This window comes from Tursiops truncatus, chromosome 16 (assembly GCF_011762595.2).
Source record: "Tursiops truncatus isolate mTurTru1 chromosome 16, mTurTru1.mat.Y, whole genome shotgun sequence".
In the NCBI taxonomy this organism is placed as follows: Eukaryota; Metazoa; Chordata; class Mammalia; order Artiodactyla; family Delphinidae; genus Tursiops; species Tursiops truncatus.
In genome coordinates this window covers 59,247,510-59,263,874 of record NC_047049.1, presented here as the reverse complement: position 1 = coordinate 59,263,874, position 16,365 = coordinate 59,247,510, and the positions used below count along the sequence as shown (strand labels likewise).

The window sequence follows — 16,365 nt, the reverse complement described above, 5'->3', positions numbered from 1 at the left end:
CACAACGGGAGAGGCCACAACAGTAAGAGGATCGCGTACCGCAAAAAAAAAAAAAAAAGTATCTGAAATAGCTGAGAGATATGAGAAACCTTTTCTATTTTCTTAGGTATCAGAAGAAAGCTGAGAGTTGCTTCTCTTATATTTTTATATGGCCGCTATTGAACATAGGCATTTTGTTTCTGTTGTCATTAGACCAATGGTCATAGGCCTATTTTTGTGCAGGAAAATGAAAGCCCAAGGGTGTTATTTAACCTTTCCGGGCCTCCCAAATATGTCTAGTGGAGAAGAGACAGTAAACTGTTCGTGTCCTGCTATTGTTTGCCCAGTGTCTCTAGCACCTAATCCCTTGTCTGGCTCATGTTCGTCACTCTACCTGAACAGAGCTGACAGCCAAATCAATCTTATCTAACCACACCTCTGGACATGGCTTGCATATGTGTATATGTCTGTCTGTGTTTCTTTCCCTCTTCCTCTGCCCTGTCACTGTCCCTCATGTACCCCTTTAATGGATTCTTTTATCGACTGAAATCCAGACTCCTTAGCCCAATATTCATAACTGGTTGCTGTCCTTTCCAAATGTCTCTCAGCTCCTCTGTGTATTTACTAGGTATTTTAAACACATCAAATTACAGTTGACCCTTGAACAATGGGGGTTAGGGGCGCCAACCCTCTGTGAAGTAAAAAAATCCACGTATAACTTAAAGTCAGCCCTCCATATCATGGTTCCTCTGTATCCATAGTTTTTCCATATCCATGATTCCACATCTGGGGATTCACCCAACTGCAGATCGTGTAGTGCTGTAGTATTTACTATTGAAAAAAATCCGCATATAAGTGGACCTCTGCAGTTCAAACCCACGTTGTTCAAGGGGCAACTGTGTAGTCTGTATTTCCCCCAAAATGCCCTGAGTTTTTCACCACTTCCTTCCTTACTTCATATCATTCTATTAACTGGGAAGGTTTTCCCTGTAGATCGCTACCTGTCATATTTCAAGGTTTACTTAAATGCTTATTTTTCATGAACCTTTGACTACTTCCCTGCAGCCAACTTTGATCTATCCCTCTTCTGAATACCTATAGCACATTGTGCCTCACATTTCACTTATCCTATGCCATCTTGTATTATAATTATTCATGTTCAATGTCTTTTCCCCTCTACTAGACTATGATATCTTTTGAGGCAAGGCGTTCGGGTGATTTTTTCAATTTTTATTTCCTTACCATGCCTAATACAGTGCCTATCTGTCCTACTGTTTAAATGCTGTCCTACTTCTGTGGTTCCTCAACGTTTTTGCTGCCCCCAAGTGACAAGTTGTAAAATAGCAGTAGTAAACAATTTAGTCTTTTGTGAATAGGAAAACACTGACCAAATAAAATGTAAATAGTTTCTCATGTTAAATATTCTTCCCCATATCAGTATCCATAATTAACACCCATGAAACAAAATGCCTGTTCAACAGCATTTAAACTGTTCAATGAGCATTTATTAGCAACCTAAATATATTCCAAAAGTATATTAAGTTCCAAAGAATTTTCAAAAGATAAGTTCCTTGACATCATAAAATCAAGTGAAATATTGAATTTTACTGACTAATATTTCAGTGAGACCTGAGTACCATTTTCTATCATGTGAAAAAGGAGCCTGACAATAAGAATTGCCATTCAGCAAAGTTACTTCAGCAGGCATGTGAACCACCATTCAGCCCCCTAGCCCAGGAGTTTTCTACAAAGGGGAGGTCACCCTCAAGGGTGTGAAAATTGGTTCTGGGGGAGTAAAACATCTTAGATATTACAACAGATAAACAGATACACAGTATATTTGTGGTGTTGAAACTTCTTTGAGGGACTTCCCTGGTGGTCCAGTGGGTAAGACTACACGCTCCCAATGCAGGGGGCCCGTGTTCGATCCCTGGTGGGGGAACTAGATCCTACATGCATGCTGCAATTAAAAAGCCCGCATGCCACAACAAAGATCCCACGTGCTGCAGCTAAGACCTGGCACAACCTAAATAAATAAATAAATATTTAAATATTGTTTTAAAAAATTTCTTTGGGGAGGAGGGGCAATTAAGGAAAATATATCTAAAAAGGCAACTTAAGGGAACAATGATGAATAAAGGTTAAGAAACACTGACCTAGCCTTTAATACCCTTTGTCATCTCAATTCCAACATCCAGCATTTATATTCTACTCCAGCAAACTACTTCAGTGGCCATTCAGGACCTACTTAGAATAAAAATTAGCATGCCTAATAATTTAGTATGCCTAAACCTTTAGGCTCCTGACGTCTCTCAACTTTTTTCCTTCCTTCCTCGTGTGTTGCTTCCTTTTCTGTCGAAATTAGACCAAATTGTCATTCTGTTCAATCTCTGCTCCATTGTCTTTCCACCATATATACTCTATAAACTCCTAATCTTGGATAAATTTAGCCATTTATCCTATATCCAGGCTACTGAACATTGCTAGAGAAAAATCATGTAATAGTGTGGATTGGACCACTGCTTGTGTTTCTAATTAGATTTTCTTCCCCCATAACCCTCTCATTAGTTATTCTAAGACTTCACATCAGGCTCCTCATCCCACATTTAACTTTGCCTCCTACCTCTCCTGGAAAATTGAGCTTAACAGATACAAGCTTGCAAATTCCTAAACCCTGTGAGTTTAATAGTATCCATACCTACTTTCACACTATTTCCTTAAATTCAAGTAAGAGGTGGCATTTTCCTGCTCAGGGCTAGCTCTTCCACCTGTTCTTAATCCCATTACCCCCTTCCAGAATCTTATGCCAGTATATTTTTTGTGTTCCCTATGTTATCAAACTCTCCCTCTCTGACTCTCTTTCCTTCATAACCAAGCTCTATGTGTATCTCTTCTCACTTATTATCAAATTACCAAATTTCTAGAAGAGAGTCTAGCATGTAGTCGCTTAGTAAATGCTTGTTGCCCAAAAGAGGAAGCATAGAATATATCTGAATAAATTGAATTAGTGTGTACATTTACATCCTCAGCAAAGATAGGTAAGTGGCCTAGTAATAGCAACTTAGATGAAACCTAGAGGGCTTTCCCTCAAGTTTTTAATCCAACAGTTATCCCTTAGGTCAGTATTACTTGATTCAGACCACGATTCTATCCATTTTTAAAAAGCTTCCACAGTCCCTTCAACCACTATTTGTTCATTATCTGTCATCATCAATAATTAAATATTTACTTCTGTTTCTAGTTATGGCATCCTAGGTAATCAGAACAATGCTCCCACTAGGAAATGTTAAAATAGTTAGACAAAACATAAAATACATCTGCCTGTAGACTCTAGAGAGCTAACAAGATAGCAAAAATTACCAGGCAAGAACCAGAAGAAGAGAAGTCCCAGGAAGGTGAAGCTGGTGTTTAGATGTGCTTTTTCCTCTGGGGATTTGTATTGATTAAAGAGGGTAAGGCTGAGAGGCCAAGAAGCTGAGCTATACTTGATAACCTAGAAAGACCAAAGCCATAGAGATTCATGTCCAGGGATTGCTAAAGTAGGTTGAAACATTTTTGCTTTGGTTTGGAATTTTAAAGGCCACTACTGTAGAACAGAAGAACCTGTTGTAGCCTCTCTCAGAGACTGTAGCTCATCTTTCGATCATCCCAATCTTGTAAATTGGATTGAGGTAGTCCTAGAATGCTGGTGATCCCAGAGTGCTGATATCGCTGGTTCCAGGCCAAAGAAAACATTAATCATCCCTGGGAGGAGATAACATTATCCTAAACCTTACATTATTTCTACAAATAATTTTGCAAATACAAAAGTTAGTCATACAATAAAAAATAAGCAGATACACAGGAAAACACCTACAGAAACAGTAGACATTTGAAACAGACACAGATAGGAGATCTAGTTACTGGATTTATCAGACATAGCCTTTAAAATAATTATACTTGCTAGATTCACGGAGATAAAAGGTAAGGTTGAGAGTATTGGCAGATAACTTGATTTTTTAAAAAACAAATGAAAATTTTAGAAATAAAATTTAATAGATGGATTTAACTGCAGACTAGACAGAAGAGAGATAGAGTGACCTGGAAATAAATCAGAAGAAACCATTCAAAATAAAGTATGGAAAGACAAAAAGAAGTAAAATATAGGAGAGGGTGAGAGATACAGAGGATAGAGTGAAAAGGCCTAATATATTTTTAATTTTATTAGCATCTCAGAAGGAGAGGAGGGAGAGAATGGGAAGAAACAATATTTGCAGAGATGGTGGCTGAGAATTTTCCAAAATGATGAAAGACATTAATTTATAGATTTAAGAATTCCATCAAATACAACCAATATAAAGGAAAAGAAATCCACATCTAGACACATCAATAGTAAAACTGCAAAAGACAAAGACAAAGAAGAAATCTTAAAAGTAGCCAAAGAAGAACAAGAAAGGCTTGCCTTCAAAGGAGTCACTGTTAGATAGCTGACTTCTCAACAGCAGAAATGAAAGCCAGAAGGTAATGGAATGTGTTGAAAGAAAATAACTGTCAACTTAGAACTCTATACTCAGCAAAAATATCCTTCCAAAATAAAGGTGAAATAAAGATGCTTCCAGACAAACGAATAGAGAACTTGTCACCAGTAGATCTGTACAAAAGGAAATACTAGAGAGTGTTCTTTGTGCAGAAAGAAGATTATCACAAGTGGAAAGTAAAAAAAAAGCAGGAAGGAATGAAGAGCAATGCAAATGGTAAATCTGTGAGTGAATCTAAATGAATATTAAATGTATAAAATAATTATAATAAACTCTTACGGAATTTAAAATACAGAAAAAACTAAAACATATGACAATAGCATATACATCTGGAGCAGGTAAGTGAACTTGAAATGTTCTAATGTTCCTTCATTGTCTGGGAAGAGGGTAAAAGTACCACTTCCATTCAACTTTGAATGAGAAGTCCTAGCCAGTACAGAAGGCAAGAAAAAGATACAGAGGATGAAAATATTGGAAAGAAAAACAACTGGCATGATTCATAGATTTTGTACATAGAAAAATTTTAAAAGCGTATATAGATAATTAGTTAGAATTCATAAGTGAGTTTTATAAGTTTACTAGATACAAGGTCAATATATATAAATGAATTGCATATCTATATGCCAGCCAAAAATAGTTAGAAAGTGAAACTTTTTAAGAGATGCAACTCAAAATGACTTGTAAAAATAAATCATGCAAGAGATAGCTTCAAGAAGGCAGAGGAGTAAGTCATAGAGATCACCTTCTCAGATGATGGTACAAACAGATGGAGAGATATACAATGTTCTTGGATTAGAAGAATCAACATTGTGAAAATGACTATACTACCCAAAGCAATCTACGGATTCAGTGCAATCCCTATCCAACTACCAATGGCATTTTTCACAGAACTAGAACAAAATTTGTATGGAAACACAAAAGACCCCGAATAGCCAAAGCAATCTTGAGAAAGAAAAACAGAGCTGGAGGAATCAGCCTCCCTGACTTCAGACTACACAAAGCTACAGTAATCAAGACAGTATGGTACTGGCACAAAAACAGAAATATAGATCAGTGGAACAGGATAGAGAGCCCAGAGATAAACCCACACACATATGGTCACCTTATATTTGATAAAGGAGGGGAAAATATACAATGGAGAGAAGATTGCCTCTTCAATAAGTGGTGCTGGGAAAACTGGACAGCTACATGTAAAAGAATGAAATTAGAACACTTCTTAACACCATACACAAAAATAAACTCAAAATGGATTAAAGACCTAAATGTAAGGCCAGACACTATAAAACTCTTAGAGGAAAACATAGGCACAACACTCTATGACATCAATCACAGCAAGATCCTTTTTGACCCACCTCCTAGAGAAATGGAAATAAAAACAAAAATAAACAAATGGGACCTAATGAAACTTAAAGGCTTTTGCACAGCAAAGGAAACCATAAACAAGCCCAAAAGACAACCCTCAGAATGGGAGAAAATATTTGCAAACGCAGCAACTGACAAAGGATTAATCTCCAAAATTTACAAGCAGCTCATGCAGCTCAATATCAAAAAAACAAACAACTCAATCCAAAAATGGGCAGTTGACCTAAATAGACATTTCTGCAAAGAAGATATACAGATTGCCAACAAACACATGGATGGATGCTCAACATTGCTAATCCTTAGAGAAATGCAAACCAAAACTACAATGAGGTATCACCTCACACCAGTCAGAATGGCCATCATCAAAAAATCTACAAACAATAAATGCTGGTGGGAATGTAAATTGATACAGCCACTATGGAGAACAGTATGGAGGTTCCTTAAAGAACTACAAATAGAACTACCATATGACCCAGCAATCCCACTACTGGGCATATACCCTGAGAAAACCACAATTCAAAAAGAGTCATGTACCACAATGTTCATTGCAGCTCTAATTACAATATCCAGGACATGGAAGCACCCTAACTGTCCATCAACAGATGAATGGATAAAGAAGATGTGGCCCATATATACAATGGAATATTAGTCAGCCATAAAAAGAAACGAAATTGAGTTATTTGTAATGAGGTGGATGGACCTAGAGACTGTCGTACAGAGTGAAGTAAGTCAGAAAGAGAAAAATGCCGTATGATAACACATATGTATTGAATCTAAAAAAAAATGGTTCTGAAGAACTTAGTGGCAGGACAGGAATAAAGACGCTGACCTAGAGAATGGACTTTAGGACATGGGGAAGGGGAAGCTGGGATGAAGTGAGAGAGTGGCATGGCCATATGTACACTACCAAATGTAAAATAGCTAGTGGGAAGCAGCCACATAGCACAGGGAGATCAGCTCAGTGCTTTGTGTCCACCGAGAGGGGAGGAATAGGGAGGGTGGGAAGGAGACGTAAGAGGGAAGACATATGGGGATATATGTTTATGTATAGCTGATTCACTTTGTTATAAAGCAGAAACTAACACACCATTGTAAAGCAATTATACTCCAAAAAAGATGTTAAAAAATAAATAAGTAACCAAATAAATCATGCAAAATATGTACAAGACCTCTATGTAGAGAAACATAAAATTATAGGAGAGTTAATAAATATAATGATAGAGCATGTTCATGGACTAGAAAAGTAAATAGTGCAAAAATGTTGGTTTTATCCACATTGATCTATTAGATTCAGTGCAGTCCCAGTCAGAATCCCAACAGATTTGGAGTTGGGGGAAGATATTTTAATAAACTGATTCTAAAATGTATATTGAAATACAGAGGACTAAGAAAAGTAATAAACACTTGAAGAAAAACTAGGTAAGAGGATTTACTCTCAGATATGAAGACTGCAGCTTTAGTTACAATACTGCAGTGATTAAGACAGTGACACAGGGATGGACAAATAGTCCAGTGGAATAGAAGAGAGAAGTAGAAATAGACCTAGTATAAATGAACTTTTGATTTTAGAAAAATGGCACTGCAGGGAAAGAGTTTTTTGATAAATGGTGCTAGGACAATTGAATATCCATATAGAAAAAAGAAATGACCCCATCCTTACACTATAAACAAAAATTAATTCCAGACAGATTGTTGATCTAAATATAAAAGGTAACACGATGAAGCTCCTGGAAGATAATATAGAATATCTTAATTACTGTGGAATAGGGAATGATTTTTTACACAGAATGAAAAATGCCAACCATAAAGAATAGGAATGATAAATTAGGCTATATTAACATTAAGGACATCTATTTATTAAAGAGCACCATGAAGAGGGAGAGTGGGCTGGGAGGAGATGTTTCCAGTATGTATATCCAACAAAGGATCCATATCCATAATATAGTAACAAATCCTACAAATCAGTAAGAAAAAGACACACAATCCAGTAGGAAAAAAATGGCAAGAGGTTTGTACAGGCACTTCTAAACGAGGATATGCAAATGGCCAATAATATAAAAGAGGATATGAAAAGGCCTCAGCCTCATGAGTGATCAGGAAAATGCTATATCTCTTCAAGAGAAATAAAAACGTGTCCACACAAAAATTTGTACACAAATGTTCATAGCAAGATTATTCATAATAGCCAGAAAGTGGAAAAAACCCAAATGTCTATCACTTGACAAATAGATAAATAAAATGTAGCACAGTGGTCCCCAACCTTTTTGGCACCAGGGACCGGTTTTGTGGAAGATGATTTTTCCCTGGGGGAGGGGATGGCAGGGGATGGTTCAGGCGGTAATGCGAGGGATGGGGAGCGGCAGATGAAGCTTTGCTGGCTCGCCCACTGCTCACCTCCTGCTGTGCGGCCCAGTTCCTAACAGGCCGCGGACCGCTACCGGTCTGCAGCCGGGAGGTTGGGGACCCCTGATGTAGCATATTCCATTTAATGGAATATTATTTGTCAATAAAAAGAAATAATGCACTGATACATGCTACAAATAGATGAGCCTTGAAAGAAGCCAGACACAAAAGGCTTTTTTATGATTCCACTTGTGAAATATCCAGAAAAGGCAAATCTATAGAGACAGAAAGGCTACTAGTTAACTTAGAACTGGAAGTATGGAGGGAAATAGGAAGTGATGTTAAAGGGTATGGGGTTTCTTTGGGGGATGATGAAAATATTCTAAAAATTATTGTAGTAATGGTTGTACAATTCTGACTATGCTAAAAAGCATTGACTATTATACTTTAAATGGGTAAATTGTATGGTATCTCAAGTAAAGTTGTTTTTAAAATGTAGTAATATAAATTAGGAGTTTGGGATTAACATATACAAACTATATAAAATAGATAACCAACAAGGACCTATAGTATAGCACAGGGAACTATACTCAATATTTTGTAATAACCTGTAAGGGAACAGAACCTGAGGTAGTATTTCTGCCTAACTCGTTTTTTAACTGACAATACCAGGTATTGGCAAGTAGGTGAAGTGATGGCAACTCATGTCCTGCTTATGGGAGTATAACTGGTACAACCATTTTGATATCACTCCTTAAATTTGAACACAAGCATACGCTATGGTCCAGAATTTCCATTCATAGGTTTATACCGAACAGAAGATAAGTCCAGAGATGATCTTGACAGCATTATTTACAACAGCTAAAACCTAGAAACAACCCAAAAATCTATCAGTAGTACAACAGATAAATAAATTGTGATGTAGCCACACAATAGAATATAACATATCAATGGAAATGAACAGACTACAGCTACACGAAAAAGATGAATATCACAAACATGATATTGAGTGAAAGTAGCCATACACAATGCATACTATCTGACTCCATTTTTATAAATTTCAAAAAACAGGTAAAACTCAGCTGTAGAGCTCAGGGGAGTGTATGCTTAAGTAAGAAAGCTGTAAAGAGAGCAGGAAAACAGTTACCATAAAAGTCAAGATAGTGATTACTTTGGTGGGGAAGGAGGGGTTAGTAATTGGAAAGGGGCAGGAAGGGGGCTTGTGAGTTACTGGTGGTATTCTATTTTCTCTCTCTGGTGATGATTAACATTTATTACGTGATGATGATTCTTTATGATGTACATTTTGTGTGTGTGTACTCTTCTGTGTGTGTTGTGCAATAAAAAATGTTTAAGAGGGCTTCCCTGGTGGCGCAGTGGTTGAGAGTCCGCCTGCCGATGCAGGGGACACGGGTTCGTGCCCCGGTCCAGGAAAATCCCACATGCCGCGGAGTGGCTGGACCCGTGAGCCATGGCCGCTGAGCTTGCGCATCCGGAGCCTGTGCTCCGCAACGGGAGAGGCCACAACAGTGAGAGGCCCGCGTACCGCAAAAACAAAAACAAAAAACAAAACAAAACAAAAAAATGTTTAAAAAATAAATATTTAATACAGCACATGTCAGTAGTATATCTTTATATATGCTCATGTATATTGAATCTAATCAACAGTAAATGCTTATTTTGTGAAGATAGTGTGCTAAGGAGTATAATTTAATTTCTTCTTTATTTTTGTAGGAATATGTTTATCCAGAAGCCAGAGACAGACAATACTTATTATTTTTCCATAAAGGAGCCAAAAAGTCACGTTTTGACCTAGAGAAATACAATCAACTCAAAGATGCAATTGCTCAGGTAAGTTTTACAAAAATTAAAGTAAATCCCAGCCTCATCTTGTATGGCATTATCGTCATCATCATCGTCTACAGTCAAGTACTTAGATGGGTAAACTCTGAAAGAATGATCCAATCCTCTTCTTCCTATGTAAATTATTCCTCAGTTGATAAAAATGACTATTTTAGCATGGTCAACGCTCCAGAAAGTTTTATAACACAAGCAGATGAAAAGATAATGAGTCCTATCTATCCTTTTATCACTAGCATATTGAAATTTTTAAACCTATTTTTATATTTTTCATTTTGTTTCTTTAGAGAGGTCTGTTTTTACTTTTCTCTCTTTTTTTATTCTTTCTGCAATTGACCCGAAGATCTCTCACCTGAGATGTGTGGTAGCAATGGAGCCAAAATAAAATCCAGGTCAGAGAGAAACTACTAGAAATGTTTGCTAGGTGCAGGTGAGAGATTACTGAGCTAGAAATGTTTTTTTAAAGACTGATATCTTATTTTTCATAACAGCTAGCTCTTTCACATTTCTGATTGTGCCTCCCCCTCACTCTGATATCTTTGATTTTGGTGAAGAAATCCTCATTCCTTTTCTCTGCAGTCTTTCATGACTTTAGAGATTTTTTTTAAAACCTCTGGAAGCCCTTCCATTCTCTTTAATGTTTAATTACTCTTCTCTGGACCTTCTCCGCCTTCTCTGTCCCTTTTTGGTGACGGGGTTGTGCTTTGAATAGGCTTAATTCATCTCCCTGCCTTGGCCTAAGTGAATTCTTACCTTCTGTTGCTCTGTGTGGTGGTTCTCAACTGGAGGGAATGCGTCAGAATCATCTCTGGAGCTATTAAAAAAACAGGTGCTTCAGCCCCCCCCAACCCTATTAATCCAACTCCTCAGGGGTGAGGCCCAAGCACGTGTGAGTTTTGAAAGTGCTGCAGTTGACTGCACATCCCTGTTTTAAAAGTTCCTGATAAGTGAAAAACTTAAACAACCACTAGACAAATAACTAAAGCCTTGAGGAGCATAAATTTGAATTCTGGCTCCAGGCAAAAAGTTTGTAAAAGGGCTTCTCTCTGGAGAAATGCCATCAAGGTGCATCAGTTGCTCCCACATTCTTGAGCCCCTGATCCTGCCCTGTTGATTGCACAGTCTTTTCTGGAGGCTCTGTTGATAGCTGAAACTGCCAGGACAGACTTCTGTTTCTGTCCTGCTTTGTTGTCCTGTGCCTTTAACATTCTTTGCCTCTGAGGCACTCTTACTTTGAGAGTGATTGAGATGATTTCTCTGACTCATAGTGATGGAGGACAGACAGTTTCCTCTTCTCAGGAGACAGTAATATCATTGAAAGCTTGGCTAGCCAGTTTTCTCACCTTTTGTTTCTATTTTAGGCAGAAATGGATCTTAAGAGACTGAGAGACCCATTACAAGTGCATCTGCCCCTCCGACAGATTGGTGAGGAAGATTGATCTGCAGAGAGCCTCTGAATCCCAGCAGAAAGAACACCTGTTTATAACTATGGCCTTTTTAATTAAAGCATTGCAGGTGGAAGCTGGGAGCCATGTCTGGGTAGAGGGTTTTTAACTTTAATTAAAAAACAAAAACAAAAAGATCTTAGGGAAGAAAGGAATGTTAAAATCTGACCATCAGGCTTTGTGGAATATAAGCTCAAAGGGCTTAGTGAATATTGTCTTAATCAAGAATCTCAGTTTCTGGATGAAAATCATGTATTATTATTATAGTTGAGAGAAAGTGATGCTAGGGGTGTTGTTTCTTGCATCTTCTTTTCAGGGTCAGCAAAATAGTAACACACCAGCACCCCACTCAGCTCTAAATTTTTTTTTAATTTAACTTTTCTTATTTTTGACATAGCAGTAAATAAATATACCAGAAAAGCAAACCCTCGAGATATGTGGGTGGCAAACAGAGTCTGAGTCCATGTCATTAGCATTTATTTTAGATTGGACCCAGTCTCTGCAAAGTTACCAGGAATCTCTCCCGTTTGTGCCCCATTTCTGACCACCCACACCTGTTGGTACACTAATTTTATCCATATGATAATTGGAACCAACTTATGACTGTTTGACAATTGACACTTTGGATTATCCCTTAATACCTTCTTAAATGTCTCAATATTCCAGTTCTCTGGATCACTGTCTAGAAATAATTGGCAACAATGCATGAGGTTTTTTTGTTTTGTTTTGTTTTTTACTAATTAATCTTTTAAAGAGGAGGACAGATTTCCCTCCTTTATTTAACTATCCCATTGATACTCCCCTCTCCCTCCACAGCTAAAGCCAGAGGCGGAGTGTTCAGCTGTATTACCAAATCAGGAAGATGTAAGGTTTACAAAATGGCTAAAAACCATGGCTCTGTAGCCATTTCAGAACCAGAATAGTTTCACTGCTGTTAATCTGTTTGTGTGACAGCATTCCAGGCCACCCAGATGGCACTAACTTGTCTGGAGACCTTGTTAATCTCGAAGGACACACACTCCCACACTGTTTGTGAGCCCTCCCACCTCCACCACTTCAGTAGTTGTAAATCAAGTGTGTGGATCTCAAAGGGTACAATTTATCTTTGTACAGGAATACATTTCTATGGCTTCTTTCAGCCTACCCTCTTCACCCTATTTTTTCTTAAATTGAAAGAAAAAGGAGTTAATCTTATACTCTATCAAAATATTTTCTACCATATTTCCAGATGACATCACACTTGAAGAGTCAAAGGAATCTGTGTCTACTATCCTGCTTTTAACTACTGCGGGGGCAGGATGGAAAGGATGTTGGGGCTTGCCGCACAGCTGATTGATTGGCTTTTTTCTTTCACATGATTGATCCCTCTTCATTGTGGCAAGGGGTTTCTTTCTCTTTTTCTTCCTCCTTTGGGATCATTGTGTATGAAGAGAAACACTTTAAACGACAAACCCAGACTGCAGGTGCCTTGCAGAGGTTGAAGGCCAGCCAGGATTGCTGCTGCTGCTCCAGCCACCACCCCTTCCACTGGCTTGACGGAATGAAAGGATGCATGTCTCCACTTCTCATCCCTCCTCCCACTTCCTTCCCCACCCGCCCCCCGAGTCGTTCAACCCCCTTCCCTCATTTATTTCTGTTAAGTTGTGTGAATTATTTTTAAACCATTTATCCTGTTTGTACGCAGGGTTTTTAAGAAGAAACAGCACAGTGCAATGAGCAAATCCTTTCAGGGTGTGTGGGAGGCAAGGGGAGGGAGAACGTGGAGAAAAGTCCTTTAAACAAATAGCAAAATATTGAACATGTGTAAAATCCTGTATCATTTATGAAATATGTATAAAAAGCAATGTACCTTCTGGAACAATAAATACTTATTCAATTTTTGAACTATAGCATCTCATTCTTTAAAGCAAAACAACCAAGATCAGAAACAAAAACAAGCTTATTCTGATTCAAGGTGGAAAAGTTTTTACCTCTAAAATTAATTTTTATAAAAATACCATTTTGAAATTAAGTTTTGTTCCTGGAGCCTATATTTTTACAAGGCATTTCATGAATTCTTCCTGAACTTAAGATGGTCAATATTTTCCTAGTTTTCCAGAGCCACTAGAGGTTCGGTGACCTCTGCAACTGTGATAGAGCCAAGGACAGCACTGACACTAATATCCTTATCTCCTGATTAACAGGAAATATCTCCATTATATCAGATCATCAGATTGCCCAAGTGTGGTCTCCTGGACTCCAGAAACTTGTTCAAGGATGAACTAAGATCAAATACTCATTATTTTAAGAGTTTGTATCAAATTTATAATGATCACCAAATGGGAAAATATCACATGCCACCTAGTCCATCGAAGGCATATCAAAAAGCATGTATTAAATGTCTGCATTAAGTGCAGTGTGAGATGTACTAAGAACCTCCACAGCTACGGTGCTGCCTCTCCTGGCAGCTCACAGCAACCGAACACAAACATCCCTAAGATATGTAAGGTTTAAGAAGATAAGATTGAAAATATTAAGCCATTGTTTGCATTCAACAAATAATAACTACACCCATGCACCTATGGTCAACTACGACAAAGGAGGCAAGAATATACAATGGAGAAAAAGAGTCTCTTCAATAAGTGGTGCTGGGAAGACTGGACAGCTACGTGTAAAAGAATGAAACTAGAACGCTTCTTAACACCATACACACAAATAAACTCAAAATGGATGAAAGACCTAAATGTAAGGCCGGATACTATAAAGCTCTTAAAGGAAAACATAAGCAGAACACTCTTTGACATAAATCACAGCAATATCTTTTTTGATCCACCTCCTAGAGTAACAAAAATAAATGAGACCTAATTAAGCTTGAAAGCTTTTGCACAACAAAGGAAACTATAAACAAAATGAAGAGACAACCCACAGAGTGGGAGAAAATATTTGCAAAGCAACCAACAAGGGATTAATCTCCAAAATATACAAACAGCTCATGCAGCTCAATGTCAAAAAAACAATCCTATCAAAAAATGGGCAGATTTAAATAGACATTTCTCCAAAGAAGACATACAGAAGGCCAAAAAGCACGTGAAAAGATGCTCAACATCACTAATGATTAGAGAAATGCATATCAAAACTACAATGAGGTATCACCTCACACCAGTCAGAATGGCCATCATCAAAAAACCTACAAACAATAAATGCTGGAGAAGGTGTGGAGAAAAGGGAACCCTCCTACACTGTTGGTGGGAATGTAAATTGTTACAGTCACTATGGAGAACAAAACAGTATGGAGGTTCCTTAAAAACTAAATATAGAACTATCATATGATCCAGCAATCCTACTCCTGGGCATATATCTGGAGAAAACCATAATTTAAAAAGATACATGCACCCCAATGTTCATTGCAGCACTATTTACAATAGCCAAGACGTGGAAGCAACCTAAATGTCCATCAACAGAGGAATGGGTAAAGAAGATGTGGTACATATATACAGTGGAATATTACTCAGCCATAGAAAAGAATGAAGTAGCACCATTTGCAGCAACATGGATGGACCTAGAGATTATCATACTAAGTGAAGTAAGTCAGACAGAGAAAGACAAATATCATATGATATCACTTACATGTGGAATCTAATAAAAAAGTGATACAAATGAACTTATTTACAAAACAGAAACAGACTCACAGATCTCAAAATCAAACTTATGGTTGCCAGAGGGGAAACATGGGGAGAAGTGATAAATTAGGAGTTTGGGATTAACATATGCACACTACTATATATATAATAGATAACTAATAAGGACCTACTGTATAGCACAGGAAACTCTACTAAATATTCTGTAATAACATATGGGAAAAGAATCTGAAAAAGAATGGATCTATGTATATATATAACTATTCACTTTGCTGTACAGCTGAAACTAACACAACATTCTAAGTCAACTATATTCCAGTAAAAAAAAAAATTTTTTTAAGGCAAATAATAACTACATATTCCACAACATCCTCTTAGGCTCTGGTGAATTATGGAGAGTGTTAAATCCATTAGTGAGCATAGGTAATGCAGTTTCGCTAAGGGATCATAGACTTTTAGAGCTGGAGAAAGTAAAAGTGTTCTCAGAGTATGGTTCCTGGAACAGCAACCTACCTCTCCAGAAATGCAAGTTCTCCACTCCCTACTGAATCAAACTAGGAGTGGAACCAGCAATCTGTGTTCAGCAAGCATTCCTGGTGATTCTGATGCAAACCATTGACCTCATCAAACCGTGGCTTTAAAGAGAAGGAAACTGAGGCATAGAGAGGGCATCTGTGTCATAACTCATCAGTGAATTCTATGATCAAACAACCAGACTGAGTGAGGATTGGTGAGTATGGTGACTATGGTAAATGGAAAGGATAGAGATCATGTCACACGTACGTACTATTGTATCTTGCCTGTGAGGGTGTAGTGGTAAGCACACAATAGATGCTTACAAAAACAAATACAAATAGGTTGAATTTTTAAAATCTGTCTGGAAAGATTTCACAGAAATGTGGAACTTCTTAGATTTCGGAATTCAGTTTCACCAAAACTGTTAAGGGTTGTCATTCATTTTTTTTTTAATTTATTTTATTTATTTATTTTTGGCTGCATTAGGTCTTCGTTGCTCTGCGCGGACTTTCTCTAGCTGTGGTGTGTGGAGGCTACTCTTCGTTGTGGTGCACGGGCTTCTCATTGCGGTGGCTTCTCTTGTTGTGGAGAACGGGCTCTAGGCTCGCGGCCTGAGTAGTTGTGGCTCGTGGGTTCTAGAGCGCAGGCTCAGTAGTTGTGGCACACGAGCTTAGTTGCTCCGCAGCATGTGGGATCTTCCTGGACCAGGGCTCGAACCCGTACCCC

At 37.9% G+C, this 16,365-nt stretch overlaps 1 protein-coding gene across 4 annotated transcripts in view; it reads left to right on the top strand.

Moving 5' to 3' along the window:
* The window catches only part of MCU (mitochondrial calcium uniporter), a 271,464-nt gene extending 258,074 nt beyond the window's left edge, over window positions 1-13,390 (top strand). For all 4 annotated transcript variants that reach the window (XM_073793479.1, XM_019936101.3, XM_073793480.1 and 1 more), the window contains 2 exons: window positions 9,936-10,052; window positions 11,423-13,390. In XM_073793479.1, the coding sequence (XP_073649580.1) occupies window positions 9,936-10,052; window positions 11,423-11,500 (195 nt within the window). In that variant the 3' untranslated portion in view covers window positions 11,501-13,390. The remainder of the gene's footprint in view (window positions 1-9,935; window positions 10,053-11,422) is intronic.
* The last annotated feature ends 2,975 nt before the right edge of the window (window positions 13,391-16,365 follow it).